Raw genomic sequence first — 20,649 nt, 5'->3', positions numbered from 1 at the left:
GTTTTCAGGCTCCGTGCCAGCGTTCCGTCGCGCCCAAGTGGGCATGGAGAGACAGAGGAAGCACCACAGGAAGCAGTGGAAAGTGGTCAGGACTCCGAGCAAAGGATCCTGGGATAGATAGGGTCGATAGTCCCCCAACCAACGTGAAGTTCAGAACATTCAATCGGAGCGGGCGGTGGAAACCTGACCAGCAGGGTCACGGGAATGTACATCAATCTAACACTCTCACCCGCGGGCACTCTCCAGTCCCTAAGAGACCTCACTCTCTCTCACATGACTCCTACAATCTCCCAGAAAATATAGCATGCTATCAAACAACAAGGACATTAACCGCGACAATAACAAGCTATTTTGACTTTGGCGAGCAGCACCGCTACTGATTAACCAAATGAAAAACACTGTCAGAAATGTCTTTCTACAAGCCACATCAGGACGAGTCCTTCAGATGGTTTCCATGGGTTTGATAATGTTGCGATCCCTCCATTCCAGACATTATTACGAGCTGTCCTCCCCTCACCAGCCTCTGAAAGCAGTACACTAACAACAAGTACAAGTTGTGCTGCTGGCCTTACTGCCTCCTTGTCCAGGAATGTTTACAGGAAGTTCATTACACATTAATGACACCAACCCAGAGGGGAACACTATCTGGCTGGCCTGGCTGCAGGCATGTGATGACMGAGTCCTCCGTTCAGAGGCATGAGAAAAGCCAGGGCCTCTGGTGTTTCCAGCCWCTCAGAAACTAAAGCACATGACCATTTTTATTAGAACCTCTTCTTTTGTGATTTTAGAGGTGTTTAGGGACATGTTGGAATGAGAGAGACAGGAAGTGAACCAAGCCTTTCTGTGTTTCATCCTGAGCCATACAGCCTTGTTAGGTATCCCTGCTCTGGATAGGGTGCACGCTACCTGTTGAGTGAAGACGCTGATCTTGGGTCAGTTTTGCATTTCCCCCCACTTATGGCATTAAGGTTCGAATTGGGGGAGGGGACACTGATCCTAGATTTGTACCTAAGAGAAACTTAAACCCGGAGCATGCACAGTAATGGTGCCTGATAAACATCTGACAAATGACTTGTGTTTAGTTTCCTTGATCCTGGACGAGCCCCAAATATGTTATGGCCCAAGTTATCTACGTTACAATACATCAACCACACAACAAACCATTGGCCGATATGAAGAAACGCCACACAACGCTGGCTGAGTAAGATGGATGCTCCTCTGGCCTTGCTCCCACACACACACACACACACACACACACACACACACACACACACACTTTCTTCCCTGGAGGGACTCACACACACCGTTAACTTGTACACAGCCCCTGGGAGGAAGAGTAGCCATGCCCTATCACTCTCACTGGGCTCTGCCGTAGCAAACAGCTGCTGATGACTCTGCAGTCTGCTGGTTGTAGCATTCTGTGTTGCTAGCGAATCTAGCGCATCATTTGACCTACCCTGCACCTCTAAAGCTTCATTTGATCTCTCTTCCTACAGAGAAGAACTAGAAATATTCCTTCCGTTTCTKTCTCTTTCTCTCGCTTTCCTTCTCCCTTTTTCATCCTATTCCCAGTGTTTGGACTACTTCTGACCAGGCCCATATATAAATAGTGCACTATATAGGAGATAGGGTGCATCCTGGGCCACTGCTGATGAGAGTGAGGGGTGTGTCATTGGACGGTCCGCCGTGGGTAGTCTAAGACGATTTATACAATGGCTTTGTCCCAAATGCCACACTATTCCCTACAAAGTGCACTATAAAGGAAGGAAATCGGGTGGGACGTATCAATCCTTAGATTAGATCAACATTGACCCCCTGATGGGATGATAAAGAAAAAAAACTAAAGACACAATACATAAAGACTGAATGATGGACAATAACATTCATATAAATAGTGCAATAGGCCACATTACTCCAAGTTTACATCACCATTGTTGACATCACCATTGTTGACATCATCATTGTTTACATCGCTCTATTGTTTACATCGCTCTATTGTTTACATCGCTCTATTGTTTACATCGCTCTATTGTTTACCATCGCCTATTGTTTACTCATGCTCTATTGTTTACATCGCTCTAGTTTCAATTGTTTCACCCGCTCCATGTTTACTCTCGCTCCATGTTTACCTCGCTCCATGTTTACCTCGCTCTCATGTTACCTCGCTCTATGTTTACCTCGCTCTATGTTTACCTCGCTCCATGTTTACATTGCTTATTGTTTACCTCGCTCCATGTTTACATTGCTCTATTGTTTACCTCCGCTCTATTGTTTACCTCGCTCCATGTTTACCTCGCTCTATTGTTTACCTCGCTCCATGTTTACCCTCGCTCCATGTTTACCATCGCTCTATTGTTTACCTCGCCCATTTTACCTCGCCTATTGTTTACTGCTCATGTTACCTCGCTCATGTTACCTCCTCTAGTTGTTTACTCGCTCTATTGTTTACCTCGCTCCATGTTTACCTCGCTCTATGTTACCTCGCTCTATTGTTTACCTCGCCTCTATTGTTTACCTCGCTCCATGTTTACCTCGCTCTATGTTTACCTCGCTCTATTTGTTACCTCGCTCTCATGTTTACTTCGCTCTATTGTTTACCTCGCTCTATTGTTTCCTCGCTCTATTGTTTACCTCGCTCTATGTTTACCTCGCTCTGTTTACCTCGCTCTATTGTTTACCTCGCTCCATGTTTACCTCGCTCTATTGTTTACCTCGCTCTATTGTTTACCTCGCTCTATTGTTTACCTCGCTCATGTTTACCTCGCTCTATTGTTTACCTCGCTCCATGTTTACCTCGCTCTATTGTTTTACCTCGCTCTATTGTTTACCTCGCTCATGTTTACCTCGCTCTATTGTTTACCTCGCTCTATTGTTTACCTCGCTCATTGTTTACCTCGCTCCATGTTTACCTCGCTCTATGTTTACCTCGCTCCATGTTTACCTCGCTCTATTGTTTACCTCGCTCTATTGTTTTCCTCGCTCCATGTTTACATTGCTCTATTTGTTTACCTCGCTCCATGTTTACCTCGCTCTATTGGTTTACCTCGCTCTGTTTACCTCGCTCTGTTTACCTCGCTCTGTTTACCTCGCTCTGTTTACCTCGCTCTATTGTTTACATCGTTCTTTTGTTTACCTTTTTGTTGTCGGCCCTGTCCTTGACGGTATGAACATCTTACAGCGTGACATTAAAGACTACCTCTCACACMGTCTGTGGATCATCTCTGTGTTGTTGTAAAATCACTAGACTTGGCTGTCAAAAAAGATGTGAATCCTTAAGATACWGTGGAAAGATGCCTCAGTGGGTGATCATAGTGAACCAAGGGAAATGGGTCAGAGATGTGCTCCGAGTCATGTTTAAACATGATGTAATATGCCATGGCGTTCTGTCTCACACAAGTGCCTGTTCATTTGTTCTGGGGCAGGATGGAGGAAAACCGTTCAAGCCWAAGCCCTGAGATATTCACTCTCTCTCTGTGCTTGGGAAAATGCTAGGCTACACATCGGGATGAAATGTAAAGTGTAAAGAAAATGCTGTGATGGAKGATAAAACAGGCTAGAAGCTACAGGAATGTGTCTAAATAGTCTCCTGAAGCAACACCACAGGTAGAGATGATACTGTTTTCATGAGTAAGGTAATGTTGTCCCCAGGCCTAGACACTGATCTTGGGTCAGTTTTTAATTTKCACTTATGGGAATTGGGGGAGGGGAAGCTGATCCTAGATCTGTACCGAGGGGAAACTCTGCTCAGTAATTCTTCAATATCACTCTCTCTTATTTGCTGCATTTCAGTAGATGATAAATCCTAACAAAAAGGTCAACCCAATGAGTCCCACCGCGACGCCGGCGCCATTTGGACTTCTAACCCCTTTTAAAGCTACAGACTTCTGGGTGCCATTGGATTAGTAACTTTCTTCTGCATCCATTGGTACCAACCGTTAATGAGTCTGATTAACGGGGGCTGAGCTAGAGRGGTGTTTGTGAGACAAGATCTTTTTACAGAACCATCTATGGAGTCTGAATGGTTTGAGCTACAAACTATTAAAAGCTATCTATGAAAASGAATCTCACGAACACGCAGATGTKACATGTTTTGCTCTATGATGCTCACAAGCTACACGAGTGATTAGAAGGTAATGGGTTCTTCTACATAGAAGATCATAGGAAATCCCAGGACATACTGTCTATAATACTGTAATAAGCTCACATAGTTGCTGTCACAAACTCCAAACTCCAAACTCACACAGTTGTCACTGGCTAGTTGGATATTAATTTCCCACTGAGCAAACAATTCTGTACTTACAGCATTCATATAAATTCATATTTCGTCTGTTTTTTGCTTTGCAGACCTTGTTTTTAAAATTGTTTCTTGGTCAATAAAAACTCATGAATGGAACTGTTTTGTTTGTGTTTACATGTAGCCCTGGTTCTCCTGAGATGTTGTTGTAGTTAAACACTTCATTTTGATGCCAAATAAACTGAATACAAATTATAAATGCAACATGTAAAGTGGTGTACCATGTTTCATGAGCTGAGAAAAGAAAATCCCAGAAATGTTCCATACGCGCAAAAAGCGTATTCTCTCAAATGTTGTGCACAAATTTGTTTACATCCATGTTAGTAAGCATTTCTCCTTTGCCAAGATAATCCATCCACCTGACAGGTGTGCATATCAAGAAGCTGATTAAACAGCATGCTCATTACAGAGGTGCACCTTGTGCTGGGGACAATAAAAGGCCACTTTAAATGTGAAGTTTGTCACACAACACAATGCCACAGATGTCTCAAGTTTTGAGGGAGCATGCAATTGGAATGCTGGCTGCAGAATGTCCACCAGAGCTGTTGCCAGAGAATTTAATGTTAATGTATCTACCATGAGCTGCCTCCAATGCCGTTTTAGAGAATTTGGCAGTACTTCCAACCGGCCTCAACTGCAGATCACGTGTAACAGGAGTATTGTGTGGGGAAAATCACACTGATTTGCTGGGCCTGGCTCCCCAGTGGGTGGGCCTGGCTCCCCAATGGGGGGCCTATGCTCTCCCAGGCCCACCCATGGCTACGCCCCTTCCCAGTCATGTGAAATCCATAGATTAGGACCTAATGAATTTATTTCAATTGACTGATTTTCTTATATGAATTGTAAACTCAGTAAAAATCTTTTAAATTGTTGCATGTTGCGTTTATATATTTTTTCAGTATATCAGGGCTGGACATGCAGATGAATGAAAAGCAGATTTGTTTTCTGGGTCTCAGATAGGGTTAACCCCATCAGTCCAGAGATGCCAAATTAAATATTTAATAAAGTCAGTTGTTAACCCTATCATCCAGATGCCAAATTAAATATTAAATAAGTCAGGTGTTAACCCATCAGTCCAGAGATGCCAAATTAAATATTAAAATAAAGTCAGGTGTTAACCCCATCAGTCCAGAGATGCCAAATAAAATATTAAATAAAGTCAGTTGAACCCCATCAGTCCAGAGATGCCAAATTAAATATTAAATAAAGTCAGGTGTTAACCCCATCAGTCCAGAGATGCCAAACACCTGACTTTTTATTAATATTTAATTTGGCATCTCTGGACTGATGGGGTTAACACCTGACTTTATTTAATATTTAATTTGGCATCTCTGGACTGATGGGGTTAACACCTGACTTTATTTAATATTTAATTTGGCATCCTTGCTGATGGGTTAACACCTGACTTTATTTAATATTTAATTTGGCATCTCTGGACTGATGGGTTAACACCTGACTTATTTAATATTTAATTTGGCATCTGTCAGTGTCGGCACAGAATGTTGTTATTCTGCTTGTCTCTGCAGGGGAATCTTGGTTCCGCATCCTAACCCACTTTCTCTAAAAGGCACCCTACTCCCTTTATAGTGCACTACTTATAGTGCACTTCCATATGGATCCTGGTCAAAAGTAGTGCACTATATATAAAATAGAGTGCCATTTTTGGACTCAGTACTATTTATAACATTTCTTTCTCCCCTGGCGGTCACTGAACCCCCCCCTCTCCCTCTTCAGATGAAAGCTCAAAAAACAGACAAAGAAAATGGCACCTTGTCTGGGAAAATATGGCTTTCATGTTTTCTCTCTCACATCATTATCAGGCAGGAACAAGCTTTCACTTCAGAATGAGATGGGGTGTGATTCTAGACAGATGTAATGGGTCTATTGTGAGTACTCATATACTGTAGTGCATTGACAGTGTCAGGCCTGGTTGTATGTGACATATGGATCTGAATACATTGGCAACACCATGAGCTTATTTATATAGAGCCCACAGTGTTATTTATATAGAGCCCACAGTGTTATGTATATAGAGGCCCACAGTGTATGTATATAGAGCCCACAGTGTTATTATATAGAGCTCTAGTTACAGTGGTCCCATTGTAACTCACCAGCTGGACAGCTCTAGTTACAGTGGTCCCATTGTAACTCACCAACTGGGCGGCTCTAGTTACAGTGGTCCCATTGTAATTCACCAGCTGGACAGCTCTAGTTAACAGTGGTCCCATTGTAACTCACCAGATGGACACCTCTAGTTTACAGTGGGCCCATGTGTATTCACCAGCTGGACAGCTCTAGTTAGTGATCCCATTGTAACTCACCAGATGGACAGCTCTAGTTACAGTGGTCCCATTGTAACTCACCAGATGGACAGCTCTAGTTACAGTGGTCCCATTGTAACTCACCAGATGGACAGCTCTAGTTACAGTGGTCCCATTGTAACTCATCAGATGGACAGCTCTAGTTACAGTGGTCCCATTGTACTCACCAGATGGACAGCTCTAGTTACAGTGGTCCCATTGTAACTCACCAGATGGACAGCTCTAGTTACAATGGTCCCATTGTAACTCACCAGGATGGACAGCTCTAGTTACAGTGGTCCATTGTAACTCACCAGATGGACAGCTCTAGTTACAGTGGTCCCATTGTAAATCACCAGCTGGACAGCTCTAGTTACAGTGGTCCCATTGTAACTCACCAGATGGACAGCTCTATTACAGTGGTCCCATTGTAACTCACCAGATGGACAGCTCTAGTTACAGTGGTCCCATTGTAATCACCAGATGCGACAGCTCTAGTTACAGTGGTCCCATTGTAACTCACCAGATGGACAGCTCTAGTTACAGTGGTCCCATTGTAAATCACCAGCTGGACAGCTCTAGTTACAGTGGTCCCATGCACGCTCACGATAGAACACCACAATGCAGGATACTCCTCTGCCCCGATTCCACTGGAGCCACCGGTGCCGCTGTCTCACCTGATGTGGATCTCAGCTTTAACCAATAGTTAGGGAAATACCAAACTGACCCAAGATCAGCATCTAGGGGCAACTTCACCCTACCTTTCAAACATACTGTAAGACAGAGGCCACTGACGACACTATAGCACGTTACACACACACACATACTGTACACCCCCCAACTCACTCACTCAACCTCGTCTGCAAAACTAATCAACAGCAATCACCTGGTAAGACCAGCCTTATTTGAAGAGTACCTACCTTGGGTGCTTCTAACACCAGGACCCTTACTATGTCCTGTAGTGGGAGAGCAGCAGGACCCTTACTATGTCCTGTAGTGGGAGAGCAGCAGGCACCATTACTATGTCCTGCAGTGGGAGAGCAGCAGGACCCTTACTATGTCCTGTAGTGGGAGAGCAGCAGGACCCTTACTATGTCCTGTAGTGGGAGAGCAGCAGGCACCCTTACTATGTCCTGTAGTGGGAGAGCAGCAGGACCCTTAGTATGTCCTGTAGTGGGAGAGCAGCAGGCACCATTACTATGTCCTGTAGTGGGAGAGCAGCAGGACCCTTAGTATGCCCTGCAGTGCCGCTCTAGCCTTTATCAGACAGAGGATGTGAATGGTTGTTGGCAGGGTGGCCAAAGACAAGTCTCTGGGTGCATCCCTAGTAATAATATTAATACTACTACTACTAATAATATTAATACTGCTAATAATAATCATTTGGTGGGTGCTGATATTTGTCCTGTTTCACACGTGTGTATTATACGCATGTGTGAATTGCGTATAAGACACCCTTGGAGAGTAGGGTCACGGCCAGGGTCAGCCATCATCAACGGTGACCCTGGAGCAATTATATAGAGAATAGGGCACTATATAGAGAACAGGGTGCCATTTGGGACATAGCCTTGCATAAAGTGTTATGTGAATGGGAGGTGTTTCAGTTGATAAAGTTCTGTCCTTGTTTAGTATGGATCGTTGTCTGATGTGGTCGGTTCAGAGAGATTCTAATTTCCTATTTCATGTCTGATTAGAATGGAAGTTACGATGGTGTTCATTAGGGAACCCCGTAGCAAAACGTTTTTCATCYGAAAACAACAAACGAAAAATATCTTATTGGACAAGTTTAGGTGCTACTACCCATTTAAACTTTGTTGCGGACTGTTTTCTTCCGTTTCGTGCCTCATAAACGTGACCCGGGTCATGATGTTCCCCCAGACCCCTGTGATAGTCTATATTGAGAAATCTGTTTTTTCACCAAGTTCTTAATGGCTTTTTAAACTGGAAAACAGGTCAGAGGAAGTGTTTGACAAGCGGCAGAGATGTGGCTGATGCTTAGTGTCTATCCATCACCCCTCTGATAGTGATACATTTGCTCCATTGTTTCCATGTCAGTTGGTTTCCCACTCTGATGATTTATATCTGACAGAGGGGCTATAAAGGAATAGTATGGTGACATCTTAGCGGGGCTTTAAATAAATAGGATTATTCATTAATTTAATACTCCTTATCAACAATACACTGCAGCTTTGACATCAAGAAGAGAATGGGCTGATGGGTGGTGGTGCTACTATATAGGTAAGGCTGTCCAATATGAATGTTCAATACACACACTAGGTTGATCAGTAGCCAGTTAGCTAGCTGCTACAGTCCAATATGAATGTTCATACACACAATAGGTTGATCAGTAGTCAGTTAGCTAGCTGCTACAGTCCAATATGAATGTTCAATACAACAATAGTTGATCAGTAGCCAGATAGCTAGCTGCTACAGTCCATAATGAATGTTCAATACACACAATAGGTTGTTATGGAGGTGATGTACCACAAAGTCCTGCAATAAGAGCTAAAGCTAATATTTGTGTAACTATACTAGTTGTGTTCTGTGGTTGTCAGTGAGTTGGCTGATATCCCATTTAAAGGTCACTCCACAGTTAAGGCTGTACAGTGACTATACAAAGTCTACACTCTACACTTTGTGTTAGTAGCTGATGACAGAAGTGACAGCCTGGACACACATCAAAGTTTGACGCCGTCAGTGTTGTTGGCAGAGAATCAACCAGATTGATTCACAGTCAGTGTTGTTGAGCAGAGAATCAACCAGATTGATTCACGTCAGTGTTGTGAGGCAGGAATCAACCAGATGATTCACAGTCAGTGTTGTGAGCAGAGAATCAACCAGATTGATTCACAGTCAGTTTTGTTGAGCAGAGAATCAACCAGATTGATTCACAGTCAGTGTTGTTGAGCAGAGAATCAACCAGATTGATTCACAGTCAGTGTTGTTGACAGGCAAGAATCAACCAGATTGATTCACAGTCAGTGTTGTTGAGCAGAGAATCAACCAGATTGTCCATGTTGAAGATACTCAGGTGCATAATACATTTTATTTGTTTAATTCTGTTTTATTCAATTAGAAATGTACTCTATGCAAATTGAGAATCATGAAGTTTTTCTTCTATTCTGTTATTCAATTAGAAAATGTAGTCTGAATGAAACAAGCACATCTGTGAGCGTTATGCATTATAACATCGATTGACTAAATGATGACGTTGACAGCTTTGTATAAAACCAGGGTTGGAGTCAATTCCATTTCAATTCCAGTCATTTCAGGAAGTTAACCAAATTCCAATTCCCATATTTCTCATTGAAAACCATAGAAGAGAATTGGCATTTTCAGTTTACTTCCTGAATGCTGAATGGCAGTGAGATGCCATCCTCCTTCTCACATCCAGCCTGTTCCTGATATTCTGGTCTACATACACCACCACAATCACTTACATTCGGGAGGTATTCAGACCTCTTGACTTTTTCCACATGTTGTTACGTTACAGCTTGTTCTAAATTGATTAAATTGGGATGTTTTCCTCTTCAATCTACAAACAATACTCCATAAATGGTTAGCAGAAGCAAAGACAGGGTTTTAGACATTTTTGCAAATGTATTTTATAATTAAAAACTGAAATATAACATTTACATAAGTATTCAGACCCTTTACTCAGTACTTTGTTGAAGCACCTTTGGCAGCAATTACAGCCTCGAGTATTCTTGGGTACACCTGTATTTTTCTCACATTCTTCTCTGCCAGGTTGGATGGGGAGCGTCGCTGTACAGCTATTTTCAGGTCTCTCCAGAGACGTTCGATCAGGTTCAAGTCCAGGCTCTGGCTGGGCCACTCAAGGACATTCAGAGACTTGTCCCGAAGCCACTTTTGCGTTGTCTTGTCTGTGTGCTTAGGGTTGTTGTTCTGTTGGAAGGTGAACCTTTGTCCCAGTCTGAGGTCCTGAGTGCTCTGGAGCAGGTTTTCATCAATGATCTCTCTGTATTTTATTTTTATTTCATTTATTTATTATTGAACCTTTATTTAACTAGGCAAGTCAGTTAAGAACAAATTCTTATTTACAATGACGGCCTACCAAAAGGCAAAAGGCCTCCTACGGCGGCTGGGATTCAAAATAAGAGTATATTTGCTCTGTTCATCTTTCCCTCGATCCTGACTAGTCTCCCAGTCCCTGCCGCTGAAAAACAACCCCACAGCATGATGCTTCACCGTATTTGCTCTATTGTTTACAGGATGATTTGTATCTTATAGAGCGTGGCTTTAAGGGAGTAGTTTGGTCACATCTAGATAAAAACGAATGTGAAAAATAAACAGAGAAAATGTGTATTAATAACACACTACCTATTCATATAAGTATTTATTCATCATCTACATATTCATATTGAGCTTCTACGTCTGTGTACAGGAACGTATTATTTGGAAGAGAAAATATATCAGCTTATTGTTCAATTATTATGACGTTTTTTCCAATACAAAAAGTGTAGTAACTATTGTTTCCAAACTGCGTTACCCACTCCAGTCAGCAGATGGCGGATATGCGTCTTTCAGGTGATGCTTCTTGCGTGACGTATAATTTACTGGACGGGACGCTTCTTCAGGAACAACAACACGGCTACTCTTTCAACCACCTCGGTAGCTTGCTAGCCAACATTAAACTGAAAGATTGACGCTTTAGACCATGTTAATGTACATTAGCTAATCTCACTGTTGTAAACACAATTCTGTAGACGTATTAACTGGTTAACTTTAACCTAATTTGCCTGTTCAATTTGCAAACTTGTTAAAGATTGATGCTGAGCCTAGCACTAGGCTAGTCGCTAATGCTAACTAGCTAACATCACTGACCATGAGTTCACTAAACTACTCATCCCCTGCTAAAGAAGAGGAGGTCTGCTGTACGGAGAAAGAAGCTCTGGCGCTGAACATTGTCGTGGAAGAAGAAGAAGAGGAGGAGGATATTACAGTGAAAGGAGAGAAAGAACCTTTCAGAATGAAAAAGGAGGAAGAGGAGGCTGTTATAGTGGAGGAAGAAGAGGCTGTTATAGTGAAGGAAGAAGAGGCTGTTATAGTGAAGGAAGAAGAGGGTGTTATAGTGAAAGAAGAGAAAGAACCTTTCAGAATGAAAAAGGAGGAAGGGGAGGCTGTTATAGTGAAGGAAGAAGAGGCTGTTATAGTGAAAGAAGAGAAAGAACCGTTTAGAGAGGAAGAGGATGCTATCTCAATAAAGGTGAAGATGGAAGACGTTATGGGAGTGAAAGAGGAGGAGACAGAATATCAGATTACCACCAGTGAGTACTTTCTTAAACATGGGCACAAACTATGCAGTTGTTGAACTAATGTGGGATTTTAAGGGGCATTCTACTGAAGTTCTACACTTGAATATGTTTCGAGCAAGGATGCCAACAAACAACGCATACACATAGCGGCAGAATAGGATACCGGGTAGGGAGTGGGCTATTTCATTAACTTTTTTACTCACCAAGTTTATTCTGAAAAATGTCTGTCCTCACTCTGGTAGCCTGCGGACAAACATTAAGAATAAACTACGTGGTGAGTTGATGCCTTTTTGGCAGCTAGTTAGCTAGGTGAATTGATCATMCTACTTTGTATGCGTTGTTTGTTGGCTTCCTTGTTATTTACGAAGTTTTTGGAATAGATTCGTGTTTGAACGTTCCACAAATTATACCCATCCGTTTCGTACTGTATCAATTCTTAAAGGTTCAATCTGCCATTGGTACATTTATTTTGGGGACTTTTAAATTAGATGTATTGAATTCTCCATGTGGTCTATATTAAAGTTCCCCTCATCTAATATAACAGTTTTTGGTGCAATATTGGCGCATAATTTCTACTTAAAATATCAAAGGGACACAAAAGGCACCCATTTAGTAGAACGACCCTTTAACATTTGCATCACAAACAATATTTTATAGGCCCTTTTTTAGACACATTCATGCCTCTTGTAAGACCCTATGATTGTAATAGACGGTTATAAGTTTACCATCTGTTTGATGTTCTCGTTAACACAGGAGAGAGACATGACTATGGTGGATCCTCTGGGGAGCCTCAACAACATCCTGATGCTGACGAGTCAGAGAAGAGTCTCTACAAATCAGAACACCAGATGGTACAGCTTGGTCTGGTCTAGCAGACAGCTTGCTCTATCTGGGTCTGGGCTGGGTTTCTGTAAAGCACTTTATGACAACAGTGACATCAGCATCCATAATGATATGTGTCTATGTCCCCTCTTTATCGTTACCAGGACAACGCTAGCCCTTCCTCCCTCCTGGAGTCCCCGTGTCGTGCCTCTCCCGGTAGCACCTTACTGCTGGGTATGAAGAGGTTGTCTGTGTTGCTGGTGGACTGCAGGAAAACAACGGGGCTGAGTGGAACTGTGAGAGGAGGAGAAGAGAAGAAAGGATCAGATTTGACTCATCAAAGTAAGTGCTGTAATTTAGTTTGAACAAATACAATAGATCTGCCCACTGGTATCTGTTACCAGGACAACCAGCAGAGTTCTATTAGTTGACATCAAGGTAGACTGAGATAAACCAATAGACCATATACAACCTTAATGAAAGTTAGCTTTAGAGAGAAATTTTCAAGATGATCTGATGTAAGGTGCATGTTTTACAAAACCTTTTCCTTAAAACATTATGGATGTTACATTGCCTGTCCCAGTCAACCCCCCCTGTCTTTACAAGATTGTAGAACAGACAAACAAAACTCAAGACACTTCAATTTGGCCTGTTTTAATTAATTAACTAATACTGGAGGAAAGCTGTGATCAGGCTGCCCACTCAAGCGATAGCTTCAAACTGTAACCAGTGCCGTCAACCTTGTTCAGGTTATCAATCAACCTACCAGGGTAGTTACAAACAGTAGAGGAATGAAATCATCAACATATTTTGATCATATCTTTACTAATGCTGCAGAAATGTGTTTGAAAGCAGTTTCCAGATCCATCAGATGTAGTGATCACAATATAGTAGCCATGTCTAGGAAAGCCACAGTTCCAAAGGCTGGGCCTAATATTGTGTAAAAGAGGTCATACAATAAGTTTTGTAGTGATTCCTATGTTGTTGATGTAAATAATATTTTTTGGTCCGTGGTGTGTAATGATGAGCAACCAGACTCTGCCCTTGACACATTTATGAAATTGCTTATCCCAGTTACTAATAAGCATGCACCTGTTAAGAAAATGACTAAAAACTGTTAAATCCACGTGGATTGATGAGGATTTTAAAAATGTTATGGTGAAGAGGGAGGAGGCAAAAGAGATGGCAAATAGGTCTGGCTGTACAACTGATTGGCAAACCTATTGCAAATTGAGAAATCATGTGACTAAACTGAATTAAAAAGAAGAACGAACTACACTATGAAACAAAGATAAATGACAAAGAATGATTGTAAAAAGCAGCTCCATCATTCATTGAATCAGATGGCTCATTCATCACAAAACCCACTGATATTGCCAACTACTTGAACTATTTTTTCATTGGCAAGATTAGCAAACTTAGAATTGACATGCCAGCATCAAACGCTGATAGTACACATCCAAGTATATCTAACCAAATTATGAAAGACAAGCATTGTAATTTTGAGTCTGTGAAGTAAGTGTGGAAGAGGTGAAACAATTATTGTTGTCTGTCAACAATGACAAGTCACCGGGGTCTGACAACGTGGAAAAGGATTGAGGATAATAGTGGACGAACCAAAAGTCATTCCGCTACCTCAGAATAGTAAAGCCCCCTTTACTGGCTGAACTAGCTGACCAATCAGCCTGTTACCAACCCTTGAATTTAAAAATAAAATGTGTGTTTGATCAGATACAGTTTTTTACTTGTTTTACAGTAAACAAATTGAGATTTTCAGTACTTACACAAATAACTGATTGGGTGAGAGAAATTGATGATAAAAAGATTGGGGGGGGGGCTGTTTTGTCAGACTTCAGTGTGGCTTTTGACATTATTGATCATAGTCTGCTGCTGGAAAAACTTGTGTTGTGGCTTTACACCCTCTGCTATATTGTGGATAAAGAGTTACCTGTCTAACAGAACACAGAGGGTGTTTAATGGAAGCCTCTCAAATGGCTTTACACCCCCTGCTATATTGTGGATAAAGAGTTTTTCTTTTAAATGTAAACTTTATTTAACTAGGCAAGTCAGTTTTAAGAACAAATAATTTTTTTCAATGACGGCCTAGGACTGCCTTGTTCAGGGGCAGATCGACAGAGTTTTACCTCGTCAACTCGGGGATTCGATCCAGCAATCTTTCGGTTATTGGCCTACCGCTCTAACCACTAGGCTACCTGCCGCCCCAGAGCTACCTGTCTAACGGAACACACAGAGTGTTCTTTAATGCAAGCCTGTCCAACAAAATATAGGTAGAATCAGGAATTCCCCAGGGCAGCTGCCTAGGCACCTTAGTTTCTTCAGTCTTTACTAACGACATGCCACTGGCTTTGAATAAAGCCAGTGTGTCTATGTATGCGGATGACTCAACACTGTACACATCAGCTACCACAGCGACTGAAATGACTGCAACACTTAACAAAGAGCTGCAGTTAGTTTCAGAATGGGTGGCAAGGAATAAGTTAGTCCTAAATATTTCTGATTACCTTAAGTTACATGGCCAACTATGCTAATTCTGTAGCAGTATTGTTAGAGGGGGGTAAATATAAAGAGAACTGTGGCATCTAATGAGTCTTAGAGGATGACTGTAGCATCTAATGATGAAACATTATGGAGTCTTAAAGGAGGACTGTAGCATCTAATGATGAAACATGTTGGAGTCTTAAAGGAGGACTGTAGGCATCGAATGATGAAACATTATGGAGGTCTTAAAGGAGGACTGTAGCATCTAATGATGAAACATTATGGAGTCTTAAAGGAGGACTGTAGCATCTAATGATGAAACATGTTGGGTCTTAAAGGAGGACTGTAGCATCTAATGATGAACATTATGTGAGTCTTAAAGGAGGACTGTAGCATCTAATGATTAAACATTATGGAGTCTTAAAGGAGGACTGTAGCATCTAATGTGAAACATTATGGAGTCTTAAAGGAGGACTGTAGCATCTAATGATGAAACATGATGGAGTCTTAAAGGAGGACTGTAGCACTAATGATGAAACATTATGGTGTCTTAAAGGAGGACTGTAGCATCTAATGGTGAAACATTATGGAGTCTTAAAGGAGGACTGTAGCATCTAATGGTGAAACATTATGGAGTCTTAAAGGAATATTTTCCTACTTGACCCCGTGGGGATCGAACCGGAGACCTATCGGTTACTGGCCCAACATTCTTAACCGCTAGTCTACAAATGTTCCAACTTCAATTCATTATTTCTCAATAATGCTTTAAAGGAGAAGTTTACCAACATCCAGAACCTCCTAAGTGATTCCATACTATGAAACTAGCCAGTGGAGTTTGTCCTCTCCCCCTCTTTCTCCCTGTAGTGCTGTACTGAAACAGCTGCAAACACATGACTTGTGACGTATCTGAGTGCGGCCGTGTTTTGCTACTTTGCCAGTTAATAAATGATTCAGAAATCCGCAGTGTGTGGACAAATTTGTTGCTTTATTAAAGCTATAGGCCTTTGGCTTTGAATTGTTTGTTTATATCTGAGAAAAAACACTTTTCAACCCATAGGATCTATTACATCATAAAACACTACTCAACCCATATGATCTATTACATCATAAAACACTACTCAACCCATATGATCTATACATCATAAAACACTACTCAACCATATGATCTATTACATCATAAAACACTACTCAACCCGTATGTCTATTACATCATAAAACACTACTCAACCCATATGATCTATTACATCATAAAACACTACTCAACCCCTATGATCTTATCATCATAAAACACTACTCAACCCGATGGTCTATTACATCATAAAACACTACTCAACCCATATGATCTATTACATCATAAAACACTACTCAACCCATATGATCTATTACATTATAAAACACTACTCAACCAACAATATCTATTACATCATAAAACACTACTCAACCCATATGATCTATTACATCATAAAACACTACTCAACCCGTATATCTATTACATCATAAAACACTACTCAACCCATATGATCTATTACATCATAAAACACTACTCAACACATATGATCTATTACACCATAAAACACTACTCAACCCATATGATCTATTACATCATAAAACACTCTTCAACCCGTATGATCTATTACATCATAAAAACACTACTCAACCCATATAATCTATTACATCATAAAACACTACTCAACCATATGATCTATTACATCATAAAACACTACTCAACCCATATCATCTATACATCATAAAACACTACTCAACCCCATATGATCTATTACATCATAAAACACTACTCAACCCACATATGATCTATTACATATATAAAAAACACTACTCAACCAACATATCTATTACATCATAAAACACTACTCAACCCATATGATCTATTACATCATAAACACTACTCAACCCTATGATCTATTACATCATAAAACACCTACTCAACCCATATGATCTATTACATCATAAAACACTACTCAACCCATATGATCTATTACATCATAAACACTACTCAACCCATATGATCTATTACATCATAAAACACTACTCAACCCATATGATCTTATTACATCATAAACACTACTCAAACCCATATGACTATACATCATAAAACACTACTCAACCCATATGATCTATTACATCATAAGTCTAATAAAACACCTTTACAAATATGATGTCATAGTGAATTCATGACATGTGAATGAACAAGCCTTTTCATACTGTATAATATGGCTGTATATATAGACTGAACAAAATATAAACGCAACATTCAACGATTCACAGTTCATATAAGGAAATCAATCAATGTCAATGAATTCATTAGACCCTATAAGGAAATCAGTCACTGTAAATAAATGAATTAGGCCCTGATCTATGGACTTGACATGACTGGGCAGGGGCGCAGACTTGACATGACTGGGAGGGCATAGGCCCACCCACTGGGGAGCCAGGCAATTCCGAAGGAGTTTTTCCCCACAAAAGGGCTTTATTACAGAGAGACGTTCTATTCAGTTTTATCCAGTGTCCGGGTGGCTGTGGAAGTTTTGGTTATTCGTGGTCTGCGTTTGTGAGGTCGGTTGGACATACTGCCAAATTCTCTAAAACGACGTTGGAGGCAGCTTATGGTAGAGGAATTTACAGTACCAGTCAAAAGTGTGGGTACACCTACTCATTCCAGGGTTTTGCTTTATTTTTTACTATGTTCTACTGTGTAGAATAATAGTGAAGACATCAACTATGAAATAACACATCATGTAGTAACCAAAAATTGTTAAACAAATCAAAATATACTTTATATTTGAGATTCTTCAATGTAGCCACCCTTTGCCTTGATGACAGCTTTGCACACTATAGGCATTCTCTCAACCAGCTTCATGTGGTAATCACCTGGAATGCATTTCAATTAACATCTGTGCCTTGTTAAGTTAATTTTTGGATTTTATTTCCTTCTTAATGCTTTGGAGCCAATCAGTTGTGTTGTGACGAGTTAGGGGTGGTATACAGAAGATAGCCCTATTTGGTAATAGACCAAGTCCATATTATGGCAAGAACAGCTCAAATAAGCAAAGAGAAACAACTGTCCTTTAAGACATAAAGGTCTACACACTACTCAACCCATATGATCTATTACATCATAAAACATCACAGGAATGGAAGACCCAGAGTTACTTCTACTGCAGAGGATAAGTTCATTAGAGTTACCAGCCTCAGAAATTGCAGCCCAAATAAATGCTTCACAGAGTTCAATTAAGAGACACATCTCAACATCAACTGTTCAGAGGAGACTGTGTGAATCAGGCCTTCATGGTCGAATTGCTGTAAAGAAACCACTACTAAAGGACACCAATAATAAGAAGAGACTTGCTTTAGCCAAGCAACACGATCAATGGAGATTAGACTTGTGGAAATCTGTCAGATGAGTCCAAATTTGAGATTTTTGGTTCCAAGTGCCATGTCTTTGTGAGACGCAGAGTAGGTGAACGGAAGATCTCTGCATGTGTGGTTCCCACCGTGAAGCATGGAGGAGGAGATTTGATGGTGTGTGGGTGCTTTGCTGGTGACACTGTCAGTGATTTTATTTAGAATTCAAGGCACACTTAACCAGGTTGGTTACCACAGTATTCTGCAGCGATACGCAATCCCATCTGGTTTGGGCTTAGTGGGACTATCATTTGTTTTTCAACAGGACAATGACCCAACACACCTCCAGGTAGTGTAAGGGCTATTTGACCAAGGAGAGTGCTGCATTAGATGACCTGGCCTCCACAATCCCCCGACCTCAACCAAATTGAGATGGTTTGGGATGGAGTTGGACCGCAGAGTGAAGGAAAAGCAGCCAACAAGTGCTCAGCATATGTGGGAACTCCTTCAAGACTGTTGGAAAAGGATTCCAGGTGAAGCTGGTTGAGAGAATGCCAAGAGTGTGCAAAGCTGTCATCACAGCAAAGGGTGGCTACTGTGAAGAATCTAAAATATTTAGATTTGTTTAACACTTCTTTTGGTTACTATATGATTCCATGTGTTTTTTAATAATTTTGATGTCTTCACTATTATTCTACAAGGTAGAAAATAGTAAAAATTAAGAAAAACCCTTGAATGAGTAGGTGAGTCCAAACTTTTGACTGGTACTGTACATTACATTCCCTGGCACCAGCTCCAGTGGACATTCCTGCAGTCAGCATGCCAGTTGCTCCCTCTGAGACATCTGTGGCATTGTCTTGTGTGACAAAACTGCACATTTTAGTGTGGCTTTTATTGTCCCAAGCACAAAGTGCAATGCATGTGTAATGATAATGCTGTTTAATCAGCTTCTTGATATGCCACATCTGTCAGGTGTATGGATTACCTTGGCAAAGAATAAATGTTCACTAACAGGGACAGAAACAACTTTGTGCACAAAATTCTGCAATCTTTTATTTCAGCTCATGAAACATGGGACCAACACTTTACATGTTGCGTTTATATTTTTGTTCAGTATAGTTGCTATCAGTTTTAGGAACATATGTCATAGTGAATTCATGACATGTGAATGAACAAGCCTTTTCATATTTTGTAAAATGGCTATATAGTTTTAGGAACATCTCTCCAAAAAATTTCACCAGATTTTTTTACTCTACCCGAAATGTCAGAACATCAGCGATTTGTCAAAATGTAGAAAATTTGTGAACATCTAAATAAATTGGGCCATTTAAAACAACATAATTTGTTTTAAAATCACATCAAGATTAAAACTGGCCTCAGATTATTGAGGGATCTGATTAGGATTTACCCTCGTAGCAAGGTCGTTTTATCATGTGGAGGTTTCATTCAGGTCTCTATTTAAATAAACACTCTGTCTTTGGCAGGAGAAAGACCAGACTCAGTGGAACCAGAGACGTCCAAACCAGCAAGACGACACCAGTGCTCCCAGTGTGGAAAGAGTTTTAACCACTTACGTAACCTGAAAACACATGAGAGAATACACACACAGGTAAAGCCTTACCACTGCTCTCWGTGTGGAACGGGCTGTAACCGGTTAAGGGACCTGAAACAACATGAGAGAATACACACAGGGGAGAAGCCTTACCACTGCTCCCAGTGTGGAAAGCGTTTTACTACTTATGTAACCTGAAAACACATGAGCGTATACAACACAGGGAGAAGCTTACCACTGCTCCAGTGTGGAAAGAGTTATACAACATTGGGAGCCTGAACAAACATGAGAGAATACATACAGGAGAAAGCTGTACACTGCTCCCAGTGTGGAAAGAGTTTAAACAAAGGATACCTGAACAACATGCTAGAATACACACAGGGGAGAAGCCTTACCACTGCTCCCAGTGTGGAAAGAGTTTTAACAGAAAGCCACCTGAACCAACATGAGAGAATACACACAGGAGAAAGTCTACCACTGCTCCAAGTTGGAACGTTTTAGCTAGGTAGGGAACCTGAAACGACATGAAGAAATAACTACCAG

At 41.0% G+C, this 20,649-nt stretch overlaps 1 protein-coding gene across 1 annotated transcript; it reads left to right on the top strand.

The window, feature by feature from the left end:
• The first annotated feature begins 11,056 nt into the window (after positions 1–11,056).
• LOC112074132 (zinc finger protein 200-like) lies at positions 11,057–20,548 on the top strand. The gene is made up of 4 exons (XM_024141363.2): positions 11,057–11,882; positions 12,624–12,721; positions 12,857–13,034; positions 20,039–20,548. The coding sequence occupies exons 1-4, from the start codon at positions 11,441–11,443 to the stop codon at positions 20,302–20,304; spliced, it is 984 nt and encodes a 327-aa protein (XP_023997131.1). The 5' UTR covers positions 11,057–11,440; the 3' UTR covers positions 20,305–20,548.
• Positions 20,549–20,649: the final 101 nt, after the last annotated feature.

The sequence above is a fragment of the Salvelinus sp. IW2-2015 genome, unplaced genomic scaffold (assembly GCF_002910315.2).
Source record: "Salvelinus sp. IW2-2015 unplaced genomic scaffold, ASM291031v2 Un_scaffold2508, whole genome shotgun sequence".
NCBI lineage: Eukaryota > Metazoa > Chordata > Actinopteri > Salmoniformes > Salmonidae > Salvelinus > Salvelinus sp. IW2-2015.
This window is presented reverse-complemented; position numbering and strand designations above follow the sequence as displayed.